The sequence below is a fragment of the Corvus cornix genome, chromosome 2 (genome assembly GCF_000738735.6).
Source record: "Corvus cornix cornix isolate S_Up_H32 chromosome 2, ASM73873v5, whole genome shotgun sequence".
In the NCBI taxonomy this organism is placed as follows: Eukaryota; Metazoa; Chordata; class Aves; order Passeriformes; family Corvidae; genus Corvus; species Corvus cornix.
The window spans coordinates 111,666,541-111,685,138 of NC_046333.1; the positions used below are offsets into that span (position 1 = coordinate 111,666,541).

The following is an 18,598-nucleotide window of genomic DNA, read 5'->3' on the forward strand; positions in this document are numbered from 1 at the left end:
TGGGCTGAAGCCTGAGGGTGCATCAACACCCCTGGGACTCACTACAGCTGGTCCCAGCTCTGGAACGCGTTAGTGTAGGTGCAGCTTTCATTACCTGGAATGGAAACCCCTTGGAAGTTTTTAACAGGAATTTTAACCAATGGTATTCTTTTAATGGTGTTCTAGTAGTCCTATATAGTTGTGGGTTTTGGCTTTTTTTTTTAGATCTAGAGTACGGTATTTCTGGCAGAGTCCTGGTCACAGACCAGTCTCTTGCTGTGCAGCTGCTCGGTCCCACCAGCGCCACGGCAGCCCTGAGTCAGCACTCCCGGATCAGTGATCTGGCTCCGGGGAGAGCAGACTTCGCAACCCGCGGCCGAGGGGTCTCACGGTTGTTCCCACCCCTGCATCGCTCTCCGGATGCTTTGGGAGATAGCGTAGCGCCCCTCGCTTGCCGTCACGTCCCTCTCGGGTGCTGGGACCCCCCCCCCGCCGTGTTCCCCGCCCGTGTTCAGCCCCTCCCGGGCAGCGCAGCTTTCCCCGCCGCCAGCCCGTTACTGTCACGACACAGAGCAAACGAGAACAGGGTTGATTTAAAATGCTTTTCTTTATTCTTAGAAATGCTGTAAAAATTGATATAAAAGGTTGAGCATGCTCAGTCTTTTTTTTTTCCATCCTACTGTCTAAAATACATGGGATTTTGAATCATTTTAACAGATGTACCATAGCTGCATCGGTATGAGTAAAATGTAGAAAAGACGAAAACTACCATTACAAAAATAATTTAAGGGGAGAGAAGAAAAAAAAATAATATATTTAGCTTTTTTTCCCTTTTTCGCAAGTTTCGTGGTGAAAGACCCAGGCATCGCTCCACGTCGCTGCCACATTCCGAGCTCGGCCGCGGGCCGGCAGGTCCCGCCGCGGCTCCGCGCCTCCTGCCGCGCCCGGCCCGGCCGGGGCGCCGCGGCACGGCCCGGCAAGGCTCGGCACGGCCCTCTGAGGTATTTATCCACCGTCTCCCGGAGTCCGTCTCTCCGTCCCGCTCCCCCCCGGTTACCGGCAGTCGGTGCCCGAGCCGGGCTGAAGGAAGGAGGCGCTGGGCAGCTGCTTGAAGAAGTGCCGGAGGCTGGTCAAGTCCCGGGTGAGCTGCTCGATCTTCTTGTGCAGCTTCTCGTTCTCGGCCGAAAGCTCCAGCAGCTTTTGCTGCATCTCCTGGTTGCGTCGCTTCGCCTTGTCGCGGCTCTTGCGCACGGCGATGTTGTTGCGCTCCCGGCGCTGCCGGTACTCGGGGCTAAACCTGTCCACGCACTTCTTGCCGCCCCGCTCCTTGCCCCCGGCGGCGGCGGGCGGCGGGACGCCCTGCGCCGGCCCGGGCACGGCGACAGCGGCGGGGCCCGGCGAGCGGGTGCTGCAGCTGGAGGGGGAGCTGCTGCCCGGCGGCTCGGGGGACGTGGGCGGCGTGGGCTGCCCGCTCAGGTTCATGATGGTCTGGGCGCAGGTGGCGATTTGCGAGGGCAGCAGCGAGGAGGAGAGGTCGCTGTCGCTCCAGTCCGGCTCCTGCTTCAGAGCGCCGCGGGAGGAGAAAGAGGAGGAGGAAGAGGAGGAGGAGGAGGAGGAGGCGGTGCGGGGCTCGGAGCCCAGCAGGGTGGTCATGGCAGCGCCGAGGTCCTTGGCGGGGTCGCGGCCGGCGCCGCCGCCCGGTGGCAAGTACTCGCCGTATTCCCCGCCCCGCTCGGGCTTGTGGTTGCTGTTGAAGAGGTCGGCGAAGAGCTCGTCGTTGCAGAGCTCCAGGTTGGGCACGGCAGACATGGAGTCAATGTAGGAGCTAAAGTCGATGGCGCTCTCGTCCTCGTACATGGCCGGGGCGGCGGCGCTCAGCTCCGCCAGGTTGGTGCCGCTGCCCCCCACGCCGCCCCCCGCCTCCTCGCCGCTCATCCCGCAGCCGCCACGGGCCCCCGGCTTGCAGGCGGGACCCGGCCCGCCGCCGCTGCCACCTTGGCGTCGTAGAAGTTGGCGGGCTCCAGGCACCAGCTCTTATAACATGCCGGGGAGTCCAGGCTGTAGAGAGCGGCGGCGCTCATCGGCGAGCGGGACGCGGCACCGCACGGCCGCGGCGCGGGGGCTCCGGAGCGCGGGCACCAAACGCCGCTCCGCGACGGTCGCAGCTCCAGCCTCTGTCACGGGCAGGTGGGAGCGGGGCTGCTGCTGCTGCTGCTGCCGCTGCTCGCACCGCTGGCACTGCTGCTGGTCGGTGACACCGGCGCTGCCGCTGTAGCCCCGCCGTCTCCTCCCCGAGGGGGCCGATCCGGGCTCCGGTCACGCCGTGAGCAGCGGTAGGAGGCGGGGATGGGACAAGGCGTCTCAGGACCTGGGAGTGAAACGCCCGCTCGGTCCCTTCTTATACGGCGCGGGCCCCGCCTCCTGCCCCAATGACGGGGAACGACTGTTCCCGGCACCCCCGGGGACCCGGGGGCGGGAGCGGGTGGGGTGCGCGGCCGCGGAGGCAGGGCTGCCGCCGCAGCGAGCTGCCACCTCCCGGCGGAGGGTGGCCGCGGTCCGAGATGCCCCCGCCACAGGCTTGGACGGTGCCGGTGCCTTTCGGGCGCCTGGCGCCCTCCCCGCGTCGTCCCGTCCCCGGAGAGCGCTGTCCTGACGCCGGTACCGGCACCCCATTCCCGCGGCTGAGAGTTAATTTTCTCTTTTCCACGCGGGCCAGCGGAAAAGCTGGTTGAAAAAGCTGATTTTACCCCACCGCCGCCACCAGCGCCACGCTGCATCCCCCACGCGCTTCCCCAGCGGTGCCTTGGATGGAGCGGTACGGGGAAGATGCTGCCTGCCCCACGCGTGGCTCTGTGTATCACCCGAGCGCCCTCCCCAGGCTCATCTCCCTTCGCTGGAGCACTGGCGGCTTCACCCGAGAAATCCCCCGCTCCGGGGAGAGGGTGGCCACTTGGATTTCTTCTGGCAGGACATTCCGGTGGGAAAGGGGTCTTTGAGGCATCTTTAGCTGCTTCACGCTGTCTGCATGAAGTTATGCCTCTTAAAACCTTGCATAAAGTAATTATGCATGTTGTTGACCTCCGCCCTCCTTGCATCCCACAAACTACTACTACAGAATTGGCAAGTATCAGAGAACTGAAAATAGCTGAACTTTCAGCTGAAAGATAAGTTTTATAGTTATATAAGAGTTTCTAAAACCCTGGCTTCACCCCCTGGTGCTCCACGGACTGAATTACTATAGAAACACAACAAAATGCCCTTAAATTTACTCCAAAAAACCATTTACTTATTTATAATAGTTATAGAAGGCCCTTCTGTATTTAAGATAGGACTTTCCAGCCCAGCACTCAGCTGACGCTGCTGGCACGGAGCTGTGCCCTGCAGAGTGCGCTGCCACTCGCCCAGAAGTGGCTTTCTGGGGACCATGGGTACGTGCCGATCATGCCGGGCCTGCTGCCCCTCTCCGGGCAGGACTCCATCTGCCGCCGCCGCAGCTGTCGCAGGACCGCAGCTGTTTATCACAGGGGTGTGTGTTTTAACATAAGTAGCTGGGAACAAGACTGGTACATGCTCTCCCTTTGGATGTAAACTCCTCGTGGGAAGGCTTGTGGGATCAGGGTAAGTGCGCAGTGCCTGGCAGGTGAGGTTTTACATCTGGCAGGTAAGGTTTCGCTTGGAGAGGCTTTGCTTTTAACTCTAGCATTGCCAGATATCTCATGTTTAAATAAACTTGATTTCCCTTCTCATCAGAGGATTGATCACACAACCTCTATCTACACACAACCTCTATCTACACCAGCATTAACCACTGAATTTGACAGTGGCACAAGAAATGGTTGCTTTTCTTTTTTCCACATTGTCAAAGAAATAATATGCCCCAAACCCTTTTTACATGTTATTTTATTTTTTGCCTTCTACCACTGGGGTCTATTCATGTTGCACAGCTCTGCGCCACCTGCCCTTGGCCTGGTCTGGCTGTCCAGCAGGGAACATGGTGCTCCTGGACCTTTTTTCTCTGCATGAAGTGCAGAGGAGTGTGCACATGAGGCATGGGAAGGTAGTTCAGGAATGAGAGGCAGTCTGATATCCACTGTCTCTCCCCTTGCTCTGCTCGAAGGGGTTAGATTTCACCGGTTGTAGTCACAAAATTATGATTTGTCTTGGAAAGCACTCATTTAACTGTTTGCATGCAGAACTGTGTTACACTTCCAGCTCACTGAAGTCCTTACCCCAAAGGTCAGCCAGTGTTGGCATGCCGCTGTGCCAGCCTGAACATGCCTATTTAATGCCCATCATGTGTTACTCCAAAAAGACATGCAATTCCTAGCCAGGTCACCCGACCCCCGCTGGGCACCTTGCCTCCTGGCAATTAGATTCTCAGAATCCCTCAGTAAAAGGCACAGAACCGCTGTGTAAACCTCAATATAAGCCATCTGTGTCACAGCTAACCATGGGGAGTACAGCATTGCCCAAAGGGTCTTCAGGACCTGGAGGTGTGTTCGGAACTTGTGGTCAGACCTGTCAGTGCCCGTCCCCCAAACCCAAGCAGCAGGATCCACCCCCTGGAAGGTGGGTTGGTTGTGTTGGTTGCTGAGCCTGTGATTTCAGGAGAACGTTTGAGGGGGTTCTCCCACGTGCCATGCAGGGTGTGAAGCCCTGGGGTGCTACGACACCTGCAGCAAAGCATCCAGGAGCATGTGATACTTGGCACTTACCAGAGCAGTGCACTGAAGGCAGGACAACATCCACACTCTACTCTTTCCTGGGGTGGATTTGTCTGGCATCTCGGCAGCTGAATCTGTTCCCATCTGCATGTGTAATTTCATGAGCAGCGAAGTACAGACAAGCCCTTGATTTCCCTCATCTGTCCTGCTGAGTATCTGACCCACCGACTCACAGCTTGTCTCTGGGATCCAGTCATTTTAAACAGCAGAAGAAGCAGGTGATCATCTGAATTTCAGAATAAATTCTTTAAAACTTGCTTGAGGTTCATGCTCCAAATCAAGGAAAGTATTTAAACCTGGTGAGAAAGGACAAGAAACCTTTCTCTAAGAAGCAGAGAAAAGGCAAAACTTTTACTTACTCTGGACTGCTGGCTGTGAATCCCAGAGAAACATCAGGACCTTGAGCCCTTCAGGGATGGCAGTTAAATCACACTGTATTTCTGACAAGTTTTTCCTCATAAATAGGGGACAGGTCACTCAGGGGAGGTAAGGAAACAGGGTAATGCCTCAGCATGCTCACCTCCAGCAAGCCAGCCAGGCATACAGGACTTCTTGGGACAGTGGGACTAGGAGTGTGGCGAGGCTGTACTGATCCTGAGGAGCCTCAAGAGCCCTTCTCTTCTCTTGATATTATGGGCTTGAGAAAGAGCCAGCAGGACATCAGGTCCTGGGGGATTAATGGGTAAAGACCAAGCTGACAAGGGGGAAAAAGATGGAGGACTGGTTTGCTGCATTTCTCCTCCCCACAAGAAGCACCAGGAGTGCAAGTATCCTTTCATCCACCAGCTGGAAGCCAGCAATGGCACATGGGGCCTGACCAGGAAATGGGACACACAAAGGAGGAGGTACAAGTTGCCTGGGGAGAGTCAAACAACCTGCCCACACACTCCTAGGGAGGGACAGTACCTGGCTGAGGTTGGTGCTGGCTCTTGTCAGCCAGCACAGTGACTGCTGGACAGTCGCTTGCTACCTGCTCGTGCCACCTCTGCCAGGGCTCCTGCCTCTCCCTTGTCCTGAAGCACTGTAACAGGATTTTGCTTGTCACTTGTGCTGTACTTGTACATCATTGCCTGCCTGTGGCCTCCCTACTCTTGGCAGCTGAAGAACTTGACAGTAATTGAAAGGATTTTTCCTTTTAGCTCATTTAGTTGAAGCTCTGTGTTTTGTCTCCCTACAGACATTTAAGCTCTGGCAGTGTCAGCCTGGGCTGGGTTTGTCCAGCTGCACCTGTGGCTGCTGAGCTGCTGAATAAGATCAGGGTCCCCAGGGTCCCCAAAGGCCAAGTGCTACTGCAGCAAAACACCTCAGAACCTGTGTTCCTTGTTTTATCACACTCTTTGGTGGATACTCTGAACTTTTTTGTGATACAGGTTTTGCATGAATTGCCATTCATGTGATCAAATTGACAGCTATATCTTTTGCCTGGATATTGATTAATATCTTCATTAATCAAATGAAATCTTGTGTGGTATAATTTACTGCGAGTATAATGGACAAGTAGAGTCAGTGCTACCCTCTTCTATCCTATCAAAAAGGCAAAGAAAAAACTCACCATGTAAATAACATGGAAACTGTAACCAAAACTTTTCCAGTCCCTCTTGGCCACTCCTTCATGTTATCAGAATGGTTTGGGTTGGAAGGGACCTTAAAGTTTATCTGGTTCCAACCCTCCTGCCATGGGCCCGGACAAGTTCCACTAGATCAAGTTGCTCAAAGCCCCATCCAACCTGGCCTTGAACACTTCCAGCAATGGGGCATCCACATCTTTTCTGTTCCTGTGTCTCATCACTTTCACAGTGAAAAATTTCCTCCTAATATCTAATCTAAACATACCCACTTTCCGTTTAAAACCATTCCTCCTTGTCCTGTCACTTCAGACCTTGATAAAAAGTCCCTCTCCATCTTTCCTACAAGCTCCCTTTAGGTACTGAAAGGCTGCAGTAGGGTCTCCCCAGTACCTTCTCTTCCCCAGGCTGAACAACCTCTCAGCCTGCCTGCACTGGAGAGGTGCTTCAGCTCTTTGGTCATCTCTGTGGCCCAAAAAGCCTCCCAACCTTTTTGCAACAATGATATACCCCTCTAAACACTCTATTCTGGACACATCTTTGTTTGATGTAAGGTGTGGCTCTTTGGTAGTTTTGCGACAAGACCAGCGATACCAATTGGTGCTGTGGGTGTCTGCCAGGGTGTGAGCTTTCTGTGTGGGTGCCATTTCTTACAGGCAGCATAACTTAAAAATGACATTTTTAAAGCCCATGTAATTTCCAAATGAGGCACAGTATTAATGAAGTGACTCGTCAGACCCTCATCCTTGGGGGAAAAAAAGTTCTAAAGCAGAGGTAATAAATCCTTATCCTCAATTTTGAAAAACAAGAATTTTGGGGAGAAATGTCTCTTTATATAGATGCTTACTTTTGGAAGCAGCTGGCCAAACCCGTAAGTGTGAGACCAGAAGAGCTGCAGGAAATTCCTTATTCCATGTCTGAATATGAGCCTAATTCATTGTTTTTGTGGAAAGCTCCCAGGCTCTTTCCTGTGCCCAAATGTGTGCTGGTGCTGTATCACCTCTCAGCCACAGAGACCTCAAGATAACATTTAAATTGGGGGGCAGTGGTGGGGACTAAGGGAGAAAATCCTGATCACGAGAAACAAGAAGCAGCATGCAGGAACCTCTCAATCAGCTGGGAAAGGAGACTGTAGGCTGCAGTTCCAGTTTCCTCTGGATTCAGCTGTAAAGTTATTCTTAGCTAGAGGGAAATTGTAAGATTGGCAGGGATGGTAAGGATTAGCTTAAACACAGTATCATTCCATACACTAAGAAAAACCTAGTGAGAATATATGCTAATGTTTTACATAACATTTTAGATGCAACTAATGGATTTCCAGATACAGTGCCCATCTATCTGGTTATTTAATCTGAGAAGGAAATACTCTGTCTTACTTGTGAATAGCTCCCAAGTTTTGTTTTGCATCATGAGACCTGATGCAGTCTCTGACTCTGATCTTCACATCATCTTACTCTTTTCTGGAAGCCAAATAAACCCACCCTGTAAAGCACCGAGCCCAGCAACTTGAGGTTTGCATTGTGTAGTACCTCCCATGCTGCTTCACAGGCTGGCTCCAGCCTTTCCATTTAGCTGCTGCATCTTACTGAGAGCAGCCAGGACTGGGGACAGAAGCTGCCATTCACATGTGCTGGAGGTTATTTCCAGGGCCATTCAGCTGCAGGGTGAAAGCTCCCTAAAGAAAGTTAGGGAAACTCCACTTGCTCTGCACAGGATGTGTTGAAGACCCAGCAGCCTCGTGCTTTGCGCCTCAGCAGACACATGAGCTTGACAAACACATGACTAATAAGGGCTGATGTAGCCGAGGCTTCCCACTGTTGTGCTTCTCCTGGGCCAAAATGGAGCTTTTAAGTATTGAAGTTGTCATGAACACGTTCTAAGCCCGTGTCACTCTTGCCTGTGTCACAGCCTTGAGGGCCTTTCGCTTTGGACTGCAGGGAGCAGTGAGCACGGGGCAGCAACCCCCAGTCCCCTCCCCAGGAAGGGCCGGGCTGCACTCCAAAGCCCCTTCCCAAAGGCCAAGGAGGGATGCCTGCTGTGCACAAACATCTGCTGTTGCTGAGATATCAAAAGTCCTACGAGAAGAGCCTCGTTAAAGTATAAACCCAAACTTTGTCCTCCACAGTGCAGGTCAAAGTACCCAGTAACTATCTGAGGTATGTGCCAGAAGTGCCATTAAACACCTCGTACACCCAGCCACTTGATTTCTAAATGCCCTCTGCCTTTTCATGCTACCTTTTTTATTGTGCTTTAAACTTTCTTGTATTTGTAGAGTGACAGCATGAAAGCCAGGGTACCTCACCTGACCAAGTTTCAGTCATAAGGTTGCAGTCCTAATTGTTAGCAGAGATCAAAAGAACAAAACACCATGACATCTTACTGAAGTGTATCTAAAAAACTATATTAAACACTTTTATTAAAATAACCCCCACCTTACTGTCCAGTAATTATCATCTCCATAAATGGGTAAATGTAGAAGCTTTCTGTGATTAAAGTGCCCTGAATTAACTTTTGAAATGAGGTATACAGCTGAAAGTTTATTTTTAAATGTTTCCTCTACAAAAATACATTCCAACAATATTTTTAATTAATAAAGTCTGATAAAAATGTGGTGAATTTCTTGATTTATAACACTATTGACACAAACCATTGAATATGTTTATTAAGAAGAAAGGTAACAAATAGTAATTGTTGCTGGGAAGTATTTGAAACAGAAAAGCTCCCTCCCCATTCTTTAGAGCTCAGCATTCTTCCTCATCAGGAGTTTTTCACGGAACTGTATCCAGGAGGCAGAATTCTCTGCTCTCCAGCTGACAGATTCATTTGAGACTGGTGCCAGCAGCAGACATGGCCCTCAGCAAGACCAGAACTGCCCCACTGCCACAGAGGCAGGAAGGAAACCTTGTAAGCAGTGAAAGGGCAAAGACTCATTTTTATTACACCCTTTATGATAATTATTAAAAGCCTCAATGGGATCTATCTCCTGCAGTGAATCTGGGTAATGAGCAACAGTAGTGTTTGAGAGAATTCTCCTTCTCCCTCACTGCCCATGCTGCAGTTTAATGCCAGCTGGGAGCTCAGCCCCACAGAGCTGCTCCTCACTCCCTCCAGAGAGAATTGGAAAATGAGACAACTCGAGGGCTGAGACACAGACAGTGTAATAGATTAAAGCAAAAGCTGTGCACACAAGCAAAGCAAAACAAGGAATTCATTCACCACTTCCCCTGGGCAGGCTGGTGGTCAGCCATCCCCAGGAAAGCTGGGATAACAGTGACTTGGGAAGACAAACACCACCACTCTGAGCATCTCCCCCTCTTTCTCCTTCTCCTCCCAGCTCTATGTGCTGAGCATGACACCCTATGGCATGTGATATCCCTTGGGTCAGCTGGAGTCAGCTATCCTGGCCGTGCCCCCTCCCAGCTCCACGTGCACCCCGGACTCCTCACAGTGTGAGAGGCAGAAGAGGCCTTGTCCCTGTGCAAGCCCTGATCTGCACTAATGAAACATCCCTGTGTTATCAACAGTTCCCAGCACACATCCAAACCACAGCCCCACTCTGGCTGCTCTGAAGAAAACAAACTCAAGCCCAGCCAAACCCAGCACACCTGAGAACTGGCTGCTGGAGACAAAGAGCCACATCTGGCACAACCCCCACAGTTTGGCGTAAGCAAATTCCAAAGTGCAGCAGCCATTCCTGTGCTGTGCTGCAGTTATGGCAAGAAGCTTACAGCGCTCAGCTCTGTCGACAGCGACTTCTGGCTTGGGCCAAACAATAATTTGGAAATAACACACTGTGAGCAGTGCAGACTTCCAAAGGACAAAGATAACAGAGAAAATGGCTAATTGCTAAAAACAGTCTCATCATTACTATCTCATTATCCAGTAATGAAAAAGCTGTTCAGATACTTTAGGTGTTATCTAGAGCTAAGAGCTGTTTTCTGTTTAATTTCACCGTGTGGTTCACTGATACTATTGATATGAAAATCTTCTAATTTTAACTACAAATAGTATGTGGCTGCAGAATGGTTTCAGTCAATTGTCATCAAGGTCTCTGCAAAAGAAAAGCACAGACTCACTACATCACTGCATGGACGCCCACAAGTTTGCAGGGTATGAATTTGTGCTTTCCACTGAGGAATCTTAGTGCTTTTCAAATAAATCTTTAAGCTCTAGAGCCTCTCCAGTTCTTTCTACATTGATTTTAACGCAAAGACAATAAAGCTGCTTTGTTACAGAACCACACTCAAGAAAAATAATTTTAAAAAAAGAATCAAAAATCACTGTTTCAATACAGCTTTAATACAAAAGTTTATTTTCTCTATTAGTCAAGTTAACCGGTGATAAAAGTAGTTAAGAGTTTTTTTACTTTTTGGCCTTAAAATTCTGCTCTAGTTGCAGCTGTGTTTTAGGGTACAGATCCCTTGGCAGACAGGTTTGTAGAGGGCAGTTCCTCACATCCAGGGTTCCCATCCTTCCCAGACTCTGCCAAGAATATTGGGGTCTGTCGCTTGATCGATGAGGCACCTCACTTGGGTCTCCTCTGACAGTCCATCCTCTGGCTCTTTGGCTCTGATATCATGGTTAGAGTTACCACGAGCCACAGCTGCAAAATCATTATAAGCAGCCGACTTCTCATGGCCCAGGCGCAGTTCATCACTGAAATTGAGAACACAAAAATAAGCTCTTATTAAAAGAAACAAGCAAAAAATGTGAGATGGATTTTTAAACACAAAACAGCACTTGAAAAATAAAGCTTGAATTGAGATCAAGATGTGGAGGCTGCTCAAGAGCTGTAGAAGGCTTGGCCAGTGAAGACTGGTGACTTCAGGTGTCCTTTACTAGTAGGTATTTGGCATGAATATGCCAATCTTGTCAAAGGTCTCTAGCTGAACAGATGCAGCAGTTCACATCCAAGCTGTTGATCTCTTTACCTGCCCTCCTGATTTGTGCCTATAACAAGTATTTTGCTGCCTTTTCCAGTTCAGCCTTGACCGCAAAAGGGACTCCTCCCAAGTCCTGCACTTTTCAATATTTGTATAGTTTTAAAACAGGCTTGCTTTCTTTGCTTTTCTGTCTTTCCCCTGATTAATCCAAAATGCCTTTTTAAGAGAGGATGGAAGGGATTAATTGTACTTTTAACTGAACTTTGAAGATATTCTGGCTTGAGCCAGACTTGACTAGACTGACATAAATAACCTGAGAATGCCACCAGATTTGAATTTGATGTTTCTCGTAAGCAGCTTTCCTCCATGCCTCCGCTACAGCTGGTTCAGGTTCCATTTCAAGCAATCCTCCATCAGAAGCATATATTAATTTAAATATGATCCCTACCCTGAAAGCAATGGAGACAAACATAAAGAACAGTGGGGCTGAAGAGTATGAGATTAAGCAGCCTGACAGGGAGAGGAGGCATATGTTGCCAGGAGCAGTAAAACTGCTCAGAAGGCCTGAGCTGGAGCAAGAAAACTCACAGAGAGATATCTGGTGTTTTGGCTGGCAGGGTGATTCAGAGAGACTGTACATGGACCAAAATTATTCTGACAGAGGGTTTGTTGAAATTTTGCCCTGTCTGTCTCTTCTCTTTTCCTAGGCACCATTCTATCCAAAGGGAGCAAGATCTGACACAGGAGCCTTCCAAAGCTCTTAGTGGAGCAGTTTAAAGCAAAAGGAGAGCATCTTACCAAGTGATTATTGCTGGATTGGCACCTGTAAGCTTTCTTCTGACATAGCTGACTTTTTGCAAAGGGTACCAGTTTACTTCAGATGTGTTTATTTCCTTAATCCACGTGCCTCCTTTTGCCAGCTGTCTTTGTTCAAAGTTCTAAGGAGAAAACAAATTTGCCCTATTTATCCTAAATCACACACTTAAAAAAGGCTTTTAAGACGAAGATCATAGCAAGTCAAGCCAGTATCTTAACTGCAGATGCAGTGGAGGACAAAGCAGTGAGATAATATCTAACTTGACTGTGACCTTAATTTACAACTCAACTTACCGAAGTGCAACTAGTTTCAGATTTTTTTTTTCTCTGTAACTATTTGTTCGATATATACAGTGCTGTTACGTAAGTTTAAGAGGTTCAATGCAAGAAGTTGAAAATATTTATGCTGGTGCTATAAGTGACATAATGTGATCAAGAGTAGCCCACATCTTTAGGATTATCATGAGAGATAAAGAGCAGTACACCGACAACACAGACATATGCTACTATTTTTTGTGCATCAATATAGAATTCTGTCATTTTAAAACACTTTCTTAAAACTTAAAATACTTTTAAGTTCAGTTTCTCTGAGAACTTAATAAAACCAAGAAAGATAAAAGGAGTACTGAGAGTGAGCCTCAAGGAATACTTCCTTTTTCATCAGTTTTATTCTTATTACAGTTTAAGAATTTTCACATGAAGAAAAAGGAAAGAGGACAAAACCCCACCTTCCAGTCCAAAGAAGGCTCTTTTACGAATACATCCATGGTGCTGATGAGGAGGTCTGGATCTGAACGATAAGCCCTCAGGGCGTGCACCATCACGCTGTAAATGAGTCCCCACTCTTTCACTGGCATCATCAGATTAACAAACTGGCGAGTCAGGCGAAAGGGCATCAACTCTGGCACACGCAAAAACTAGCCAAGGGGAAGGGCAGTCAAAAGAAAACAAGAAGTAAGAAGCCTTGGAACAGAAGGATTAGATGGGAATATTTTGTTCTTTTTAAGGTTTGAAACTGTCTTTGTCACTTAACTGAAAATAACGCGCAAAAGTAGAACTGAATCAAGTTGTGACATCAAAGCTCTAGTCATGAATATTCAGTGACAGTGGTTGAAAGCATGGTTGAACTGTGTAAAACACCACCATATTGACTCTGTGGAGTTCTATAGCTCACTGCTTGTCTGAGTATATCTGGACTCAGATATTTTATTCAATTAACTAGAAATAAGTTGTAAAGATTATTTTGCGCCAAAACAATGGCAACTGAAGAGCATCCAATTTAGTACAGAGAACACATGCATAATCGCACGTAACAAACGCAAAAGCTGTAACAAATTAGTTGGAAACAAATACCTGTGTGGCTGCACCAAAAGCGTATCCAAAGTCTATTCCCACCATGCCACCTGTCTCCTTGTTAATCATGAAGTTGGACAGATGCCTGTCTCCAATCCCAAGTATCCAGTGGCTGATGCACATCAGTGCGTGAGAGCTGGCAAAATGGGAGCGCAGGGCGAGGAAGGCCTCGGGAGATGTGCTCATTTTCACAAAGGCTCGCCTTAAAAAAACAGAACTCGCTTGTTGAATGCAGAGAAACACCAACATTTGTTTCACAATGTGCAGCCATCAGCAGCCACTTACCGCAGCAGGTCTTCTGGAACGCTGCTCTCCCGGCTTCTGAAAGACGTGACTGCTTCTGTACGGTTGGCATTTCTGCAAAGTAGTGGAGAAATAAAGGTAGCTGCTGAAATAACAGCCCCCTGCATGTTGAAAGTCAAGATATGCCCAGGATGGCAGCAGTGTACGGTGCTTACTCCAGTAGATGGTACAGCAAAGCCACAAAGAGTTCATCCCCCAGATTTTATCTGATATTACAAATGCCCCATCCCCTCTCTTTCTCACAAGGGTTATTTCCAAGTCTGACATTTCTAAATACAAAAGAGTATGTAGTTTTGTGTATTTTCCCCCAAATTAAGTAGATGAGTTGAGTTTTATTACAGCAATATCATCATGTCCTTTCTGGCTGGACAGTCTCTTCCAAGCAGAGGAATTAAGGCCCCAGTTAAATCTCTCAGCAACAGGCTGAGGCCATACTGACACTAGAAAGTAGTGCAGCACAGGGGAAGCAACAGAACTGAAGAACTGGTGCTGAGGGCATTCATGCCATGCAGATTTGGGGAAGGAGGCTTTGTCCTAGCCCATGTCTAGTTCTGAATGCTCGTGAGAGCTGAAATGTGTTGGGTGCTTTCCTTCCAGTCTACTTCCCTCTGAAAGGAGCAGAGCTGAGAATTAGAGAACAGCTCTTTGATGCAGCAGACAGAAGATGAATGGGGGTGATGGGGAATTACTTTAAAAGGACATTCTGGATCTGAATAAAAGTATTAATTCAGTTAACCGAGTCAAAGTTTTGCTTTAAAAAGCAATACATTTGCACATTATGAGCTAATAAATGCTCCTCTGAACGCTTCACTTCACCACCCACAGTGCTAGATCTAGGTAGGTGTGGAAATTCCTCTGAGAGGATGCTCAAGTTGGGACCTAAACCACCAAATATTCTTAAATTCTCAGTGAATCATGGTGATTTTCTCTGTCCAACTCCAGCAGATGCTTGGGCTCTGAGGCAGCCTACCTAACTGCATAATCAGGAACAAGATGCCTAGGAAATAAAGTTGAAGAGCAGCATCTGCTTCTAGACACTTTCTAAAGGAAGTGAGCAAGCTTCTGGAAGCATTCCTGTGCTCTGGTAGGATTTTTGGCAAGAGGAATTTTGCACAGCATCTCCAGTAAGAGAAAGCAGTAAAATGAGCAAAAATCAGATCTAGCCACCATATTATAATGCAGATCATACTTTTTTCCTGGAATTTCTACAACTCTGCATGTGTGCACATTCTAGTTTCTACATTTCACATGCAGTTCTCTTTTGAAACCCACCTGTACATAGCATGGTATCGAGAGATGATGCCCTGTGCTTTCCCACCCATCCTGGACAGCCACTCAGAATAGGCAGCACGAGGTCCTCTTGGGCTAGGGACAAAAAGAAGAAAAGCACTGATGATTTCCCTGTATCTATTTTCTATTTGATTACCCACAGGTTGTGTGCTGCTCTAACCCATGAGATTTTTATGCAAAGGAAGAGTCGGGAAGCTACAGCCTACATTAATTTTAGCCTTGCTATGGAAATGAAGTTTTGCAGTCAGAGTATAGGCTGATCCATCCATCTCCTTCCCCCCCACCTTTGAACACACTTCAGTCATATCTGACAGATTAGACATCTCACTGGTGTTAATTTGTCAATAGGTACTGTGAAAATTAGATGCTGCCTCCAGAAGAAAGGTCCAAAATAATTTTTCCAGGGAGGAAAAGGTAATTTTGACACTGCCCTTGTAGCCTTTGAGAAGCCTTACGTAGTCTACCACAGTACATGCTGCCCTTTGTCCACCCAAATGGGCAGGGAATGCAGGAAGGCAGTTTGGTATCTTCTCAGCGTGCACGAGAGAGGAGGAATGAATGGGTGCTTGAACTTAGGGTATTAATCCATGAGAAGCCAGTATTCATCAGTTGCACTGCTTATGGAATAATTTGGTATTTTTCTCCCATCTTAACTAAATGCATCAGACATTAAACTTCTATTCCAGAGAGGCAGCAACTTAGCAGAGCAGCTGCCTTCTCTCTTCCTTCCAAAGCATGTTTTGAGATAGAGAATGCCATTTCCATTTAAGAAGCACTTATCAGTTATAGACTGTAGCCCATCACCTTGGGTTAAAGAAAAGTATTTCAAAAATTCAGGAAGTTGTTCCCCCCACCCCAACCAAAATTTTCCTTTGTGAGTGCTGTCACTTAACCATAGCTCAATATAAAATAACTTAATTGTCTTGACTGAGTAACGTATGGGGATCTTCCACATTGAGCATACTATAAATTTCCTCCCCTCACGAGATGGTTCCATGTGAGTCCTCCTTCACTTTCCCACTCAGTGAATTGAGATCAATGTAATACCACCGCTGTTCACAACAGTGAATCAGACAGCAGTAATGCAGGAACTGTAGCGGTTCCTAAACCGCTCACAAATCCAATAACCATAGAAATAAAGACTCTTTGGAGTCCAACCTCCACGCTGGAGTTTCCTCCAACCTGCCCCATAAATGTTAACCAGTAAAAACAAATGGTGACAACAACACTCAGGCAAACCCAAACAAAGATTATGTAACTAAGAACCACATTTGTAAATTAAACCACATTTCTAAATTCCAGGACAGAACTAGGCTGAAATGCTAGAATTAAATCAATTTTACAAATATTCAACCTCCAATTACAATCATGAGAAAGCAATATAATTTATTCAAACCCAGCATTTGTATCAAGCCAGAGAGAGTGCTCTTTTACAGTCGTGTTCTGTGCATTTGCTGCCAATTTCCAGCCCCCATCACTGACTCACTGCTGAACTCAGGTTCTGAACAGCTCTGTCTCTATTCCCTTCCCCTGCCCCCTATTGACCTAAGTCCATTTCCTGCCTGATCAAATCAAGAGATCAAAATCCTCTGCTTGTAAAATCAATCTGCTGATAAGGAAATGATGATGATAATGACGTCACACATGATTATAATTATAAGCCTCTTGTTTAAACAAGCTGGGTGGAGGATATTCCAGGTACAATGGCACTCATTAAACAAACAGTTGCCAATTACTAATTTGGGTCAGAAAGTACAAACTGCCTCCTTGCTTATAAGTGCTTTTATTTCACTACTTAATAAAAAAAAAAAGAAGAAAAAAAGAGAAAAGAAAAAAGAAAATCCTGCCACAAGACCGTCAGTTATCCAAAACCCCATTAGTAATGCTCTGTTAGAGCAGACAGCTAAACCAAGCGTCACCTGTAATAGCTGGTATCTTCCTCTTTAGACATGCTATTTTTAAGGAATTCTTTTAAGGTACAGGTATTTTCCAGCCACTTGATGAGTCCCAGTCTGGAACAAAGTAAGTCAGAGATAAGAACAAGTAGCTCAGAGCTGAACTTTAGAGGAACACCACAAATGGAAAGCAACACATTCTAGTGCCTACTAAAAGAAGGTTAACAGCTACCGATTTAAATATACTCTGAAAAACACTTTCCAGACAAAGCAATTTCAATGTTGTTTAAAAGGAAAAGGAAAAAAGATAAATTAAGCCAAGGCACAAAACACTCTCAATCTGAACCTGGCACACAAAATTCTCACTTTCCAACATCCCAAAAGTAATAAATGTTAATATAAAGATTTCTGTCCCTTCAAGATAAACGCCTACCTTGTTGTCATGGGGATGACCTGGTAAGTTTTTAACTGCATGTTTCTTTGGCTACATGCAGCATCCTGGGAAAGGATAATGTTCATTACATCAAAGAGCTGCTCAATGCGCTGGTCTTGTCGCAGGTCTTCACCACCTTTGACAAGAAAAGGATACTCCCGCTCATCGCTGCCTCGGATTGTTATACGTTTTGGCTTCCTCAAGGATTCCATTACACTTACCTTGGAAAAAGACAGGAAAAAGCAGAATATTTGTGACAGAAGACTTGGTCTTACAGAATCACCACTGGCATTAAGCATATCTGTCATTCCTAGATGACATAATCAATTTACTCAATTATACTAGGAAAACAAATGCCCACTTGCAGCCCTTCCTTTGTATGCTGCAAGATGTGTAAACAAGCAACAACCCTGCTACTGCCAAATTCTTCAGTTGGAATATGGACACAGATTTATACTACATAGGATTTTGACTCAATCTTAAAAACATACCCGTTCATCAAATCCAGAGATTTTTGCATGGTACTCTGGCAGTGGCTTCCCTTTTCCATCATACTGACCTGAAGTGATAGTGGAAAAAAAAAATTAGAAAAAAGTTACATAAACTGATGTTATTTTAAAGTGTGTTTAACACCAGAACACCCATCCAAATGTTTTGTCAAAGTGGTAGAATGACAACTGAGAAGAAAATACTTTTACATGTGTAAAAAAGATCCAACATACACATAGTATGATTTTCATCTGTGAATTACTGATACCCTTTCCTTATCTCTTAGAATTGACCTCTTGATGGTTTCAGAAGACACAACCTTTTTTGAACTAAATTTAAACACAGATTTATATTCAGATTTCCTGGAGTCAGGCCTTTAGAAAAATACTAAATTCTTAGGTAAGAGATACAAGCTTGAATACAATTTTAAAAATCAGGACTACAGTTTAATAACAGATTTAAGAGATAATGAGTGAACAGAATTATTTCAAGTAAGGCCAGATAAGGCATAAAGCCAGAAAGAAGGGCCATATAGCCCATACAAGAAATAAAGCTCAAGAGCAGCAACTTTCTTGTAAGGGACAGTTCACTATCAACACTGAAGGGGAACTTACCAGGAACCTCTAGTTCATTCCTCAAGAACTCAGCTTTGAATTCACTCATCCATGGTGAACATTCTTTGAGGTTCCCAGGTTCCTTATGGGTTTTGCTCATTTTTGAGTGGAGAGACGTTGCAATCTCACCAAAGTCACTTATCTTCATATCCAACAGTTCTGAACCACCTTTGCCGAAATGATCATCCAGGTCCTTCCCAAAAGCCTAACAATCATTTATAGAAAGGAATCCTGTTTACACAGTGCTAGACACC

General features: G+C 46.7%; 2 protein-coding genes across 3 annotated transcripts in view; both read right to left on the reverse strand.

The window, feature by feature from the left end:
* Nucleotides 1-567: 567 nt before the first annotated feature.
* On the reverse strand, nucleotides 568-2,348 carry CEBPD (CCAAT enhancer binding protein delta). The gene is given in 2 exon segments (XM_039549941.1): nucleotides 568-1,973; nucleotides 1,976-2,348. Coding segments are annotated over 2 exon segments (1,026 nt in total). The 5' UTR covers nucleotides 2,061-2,348; the 3' UTR covers nucleotides 568-1,032.
* An 8,197-nt stretch (nucleotides 2,349-10,545) lies between these two features.
* The window catches only part of PRKDC (protein kinase, DNA-activated, catalytic subunit), an 82,800-nt gene continuing 74,747 nt past the window's right edge, over nucleotides 10,546-18,598 (reverse strand). For both annotated transcript variants that reach the window (XM_039548909.1, XM_039548908.1), the window contains 10 exons: nucleotides 18,345-18,549; nucleotides 17,733-17,800; nucleotides 17,242-17,462; nucleotides 16,833-16,925; nucleotides 14,896-14,988; nucleotides 13,606-13,677; nucleotides 13,321-13,522; nucleotides 12,696-12,884; nucleotides 11,950-12,089; nucleotides 10,546-10,924 (listed from right to left, as the gene is read on the reverse strand). In XM_039548909.1, the coding sequence (XP_039404843.1) occupies nucleotides 10,720-10,924; nucleotides 11,950-12,089; nucleotides 12,696-12,884; nucleotides 13,321-13,522; nucleotides 13,606-13,677; nucleotides 14,896-14,988; nucleotides 16,833-16,925; nucleotides 17,242-17,462; nucleotides 17,733-17,800; nucleotides 18,345-18,549 (1,488 nt within the window). In that variant the 3' untranslated portion in view covers nucleotides 10,546-10,719. The remainder of the gene's footprint in view (nucleotides 10,925-11,949; nucleotides 12,090-12,695; nucleotides 12,885-13,320; nucleotides 13,523-13,605; nucleotides 13,678-14,895; nucleotides 14,989-16,832; nucleotides 16,926-17,241; nucleotides 17,463-17,732; nucleotides 17,801-18,344; nucleotides 18,550-18,598) is intronic.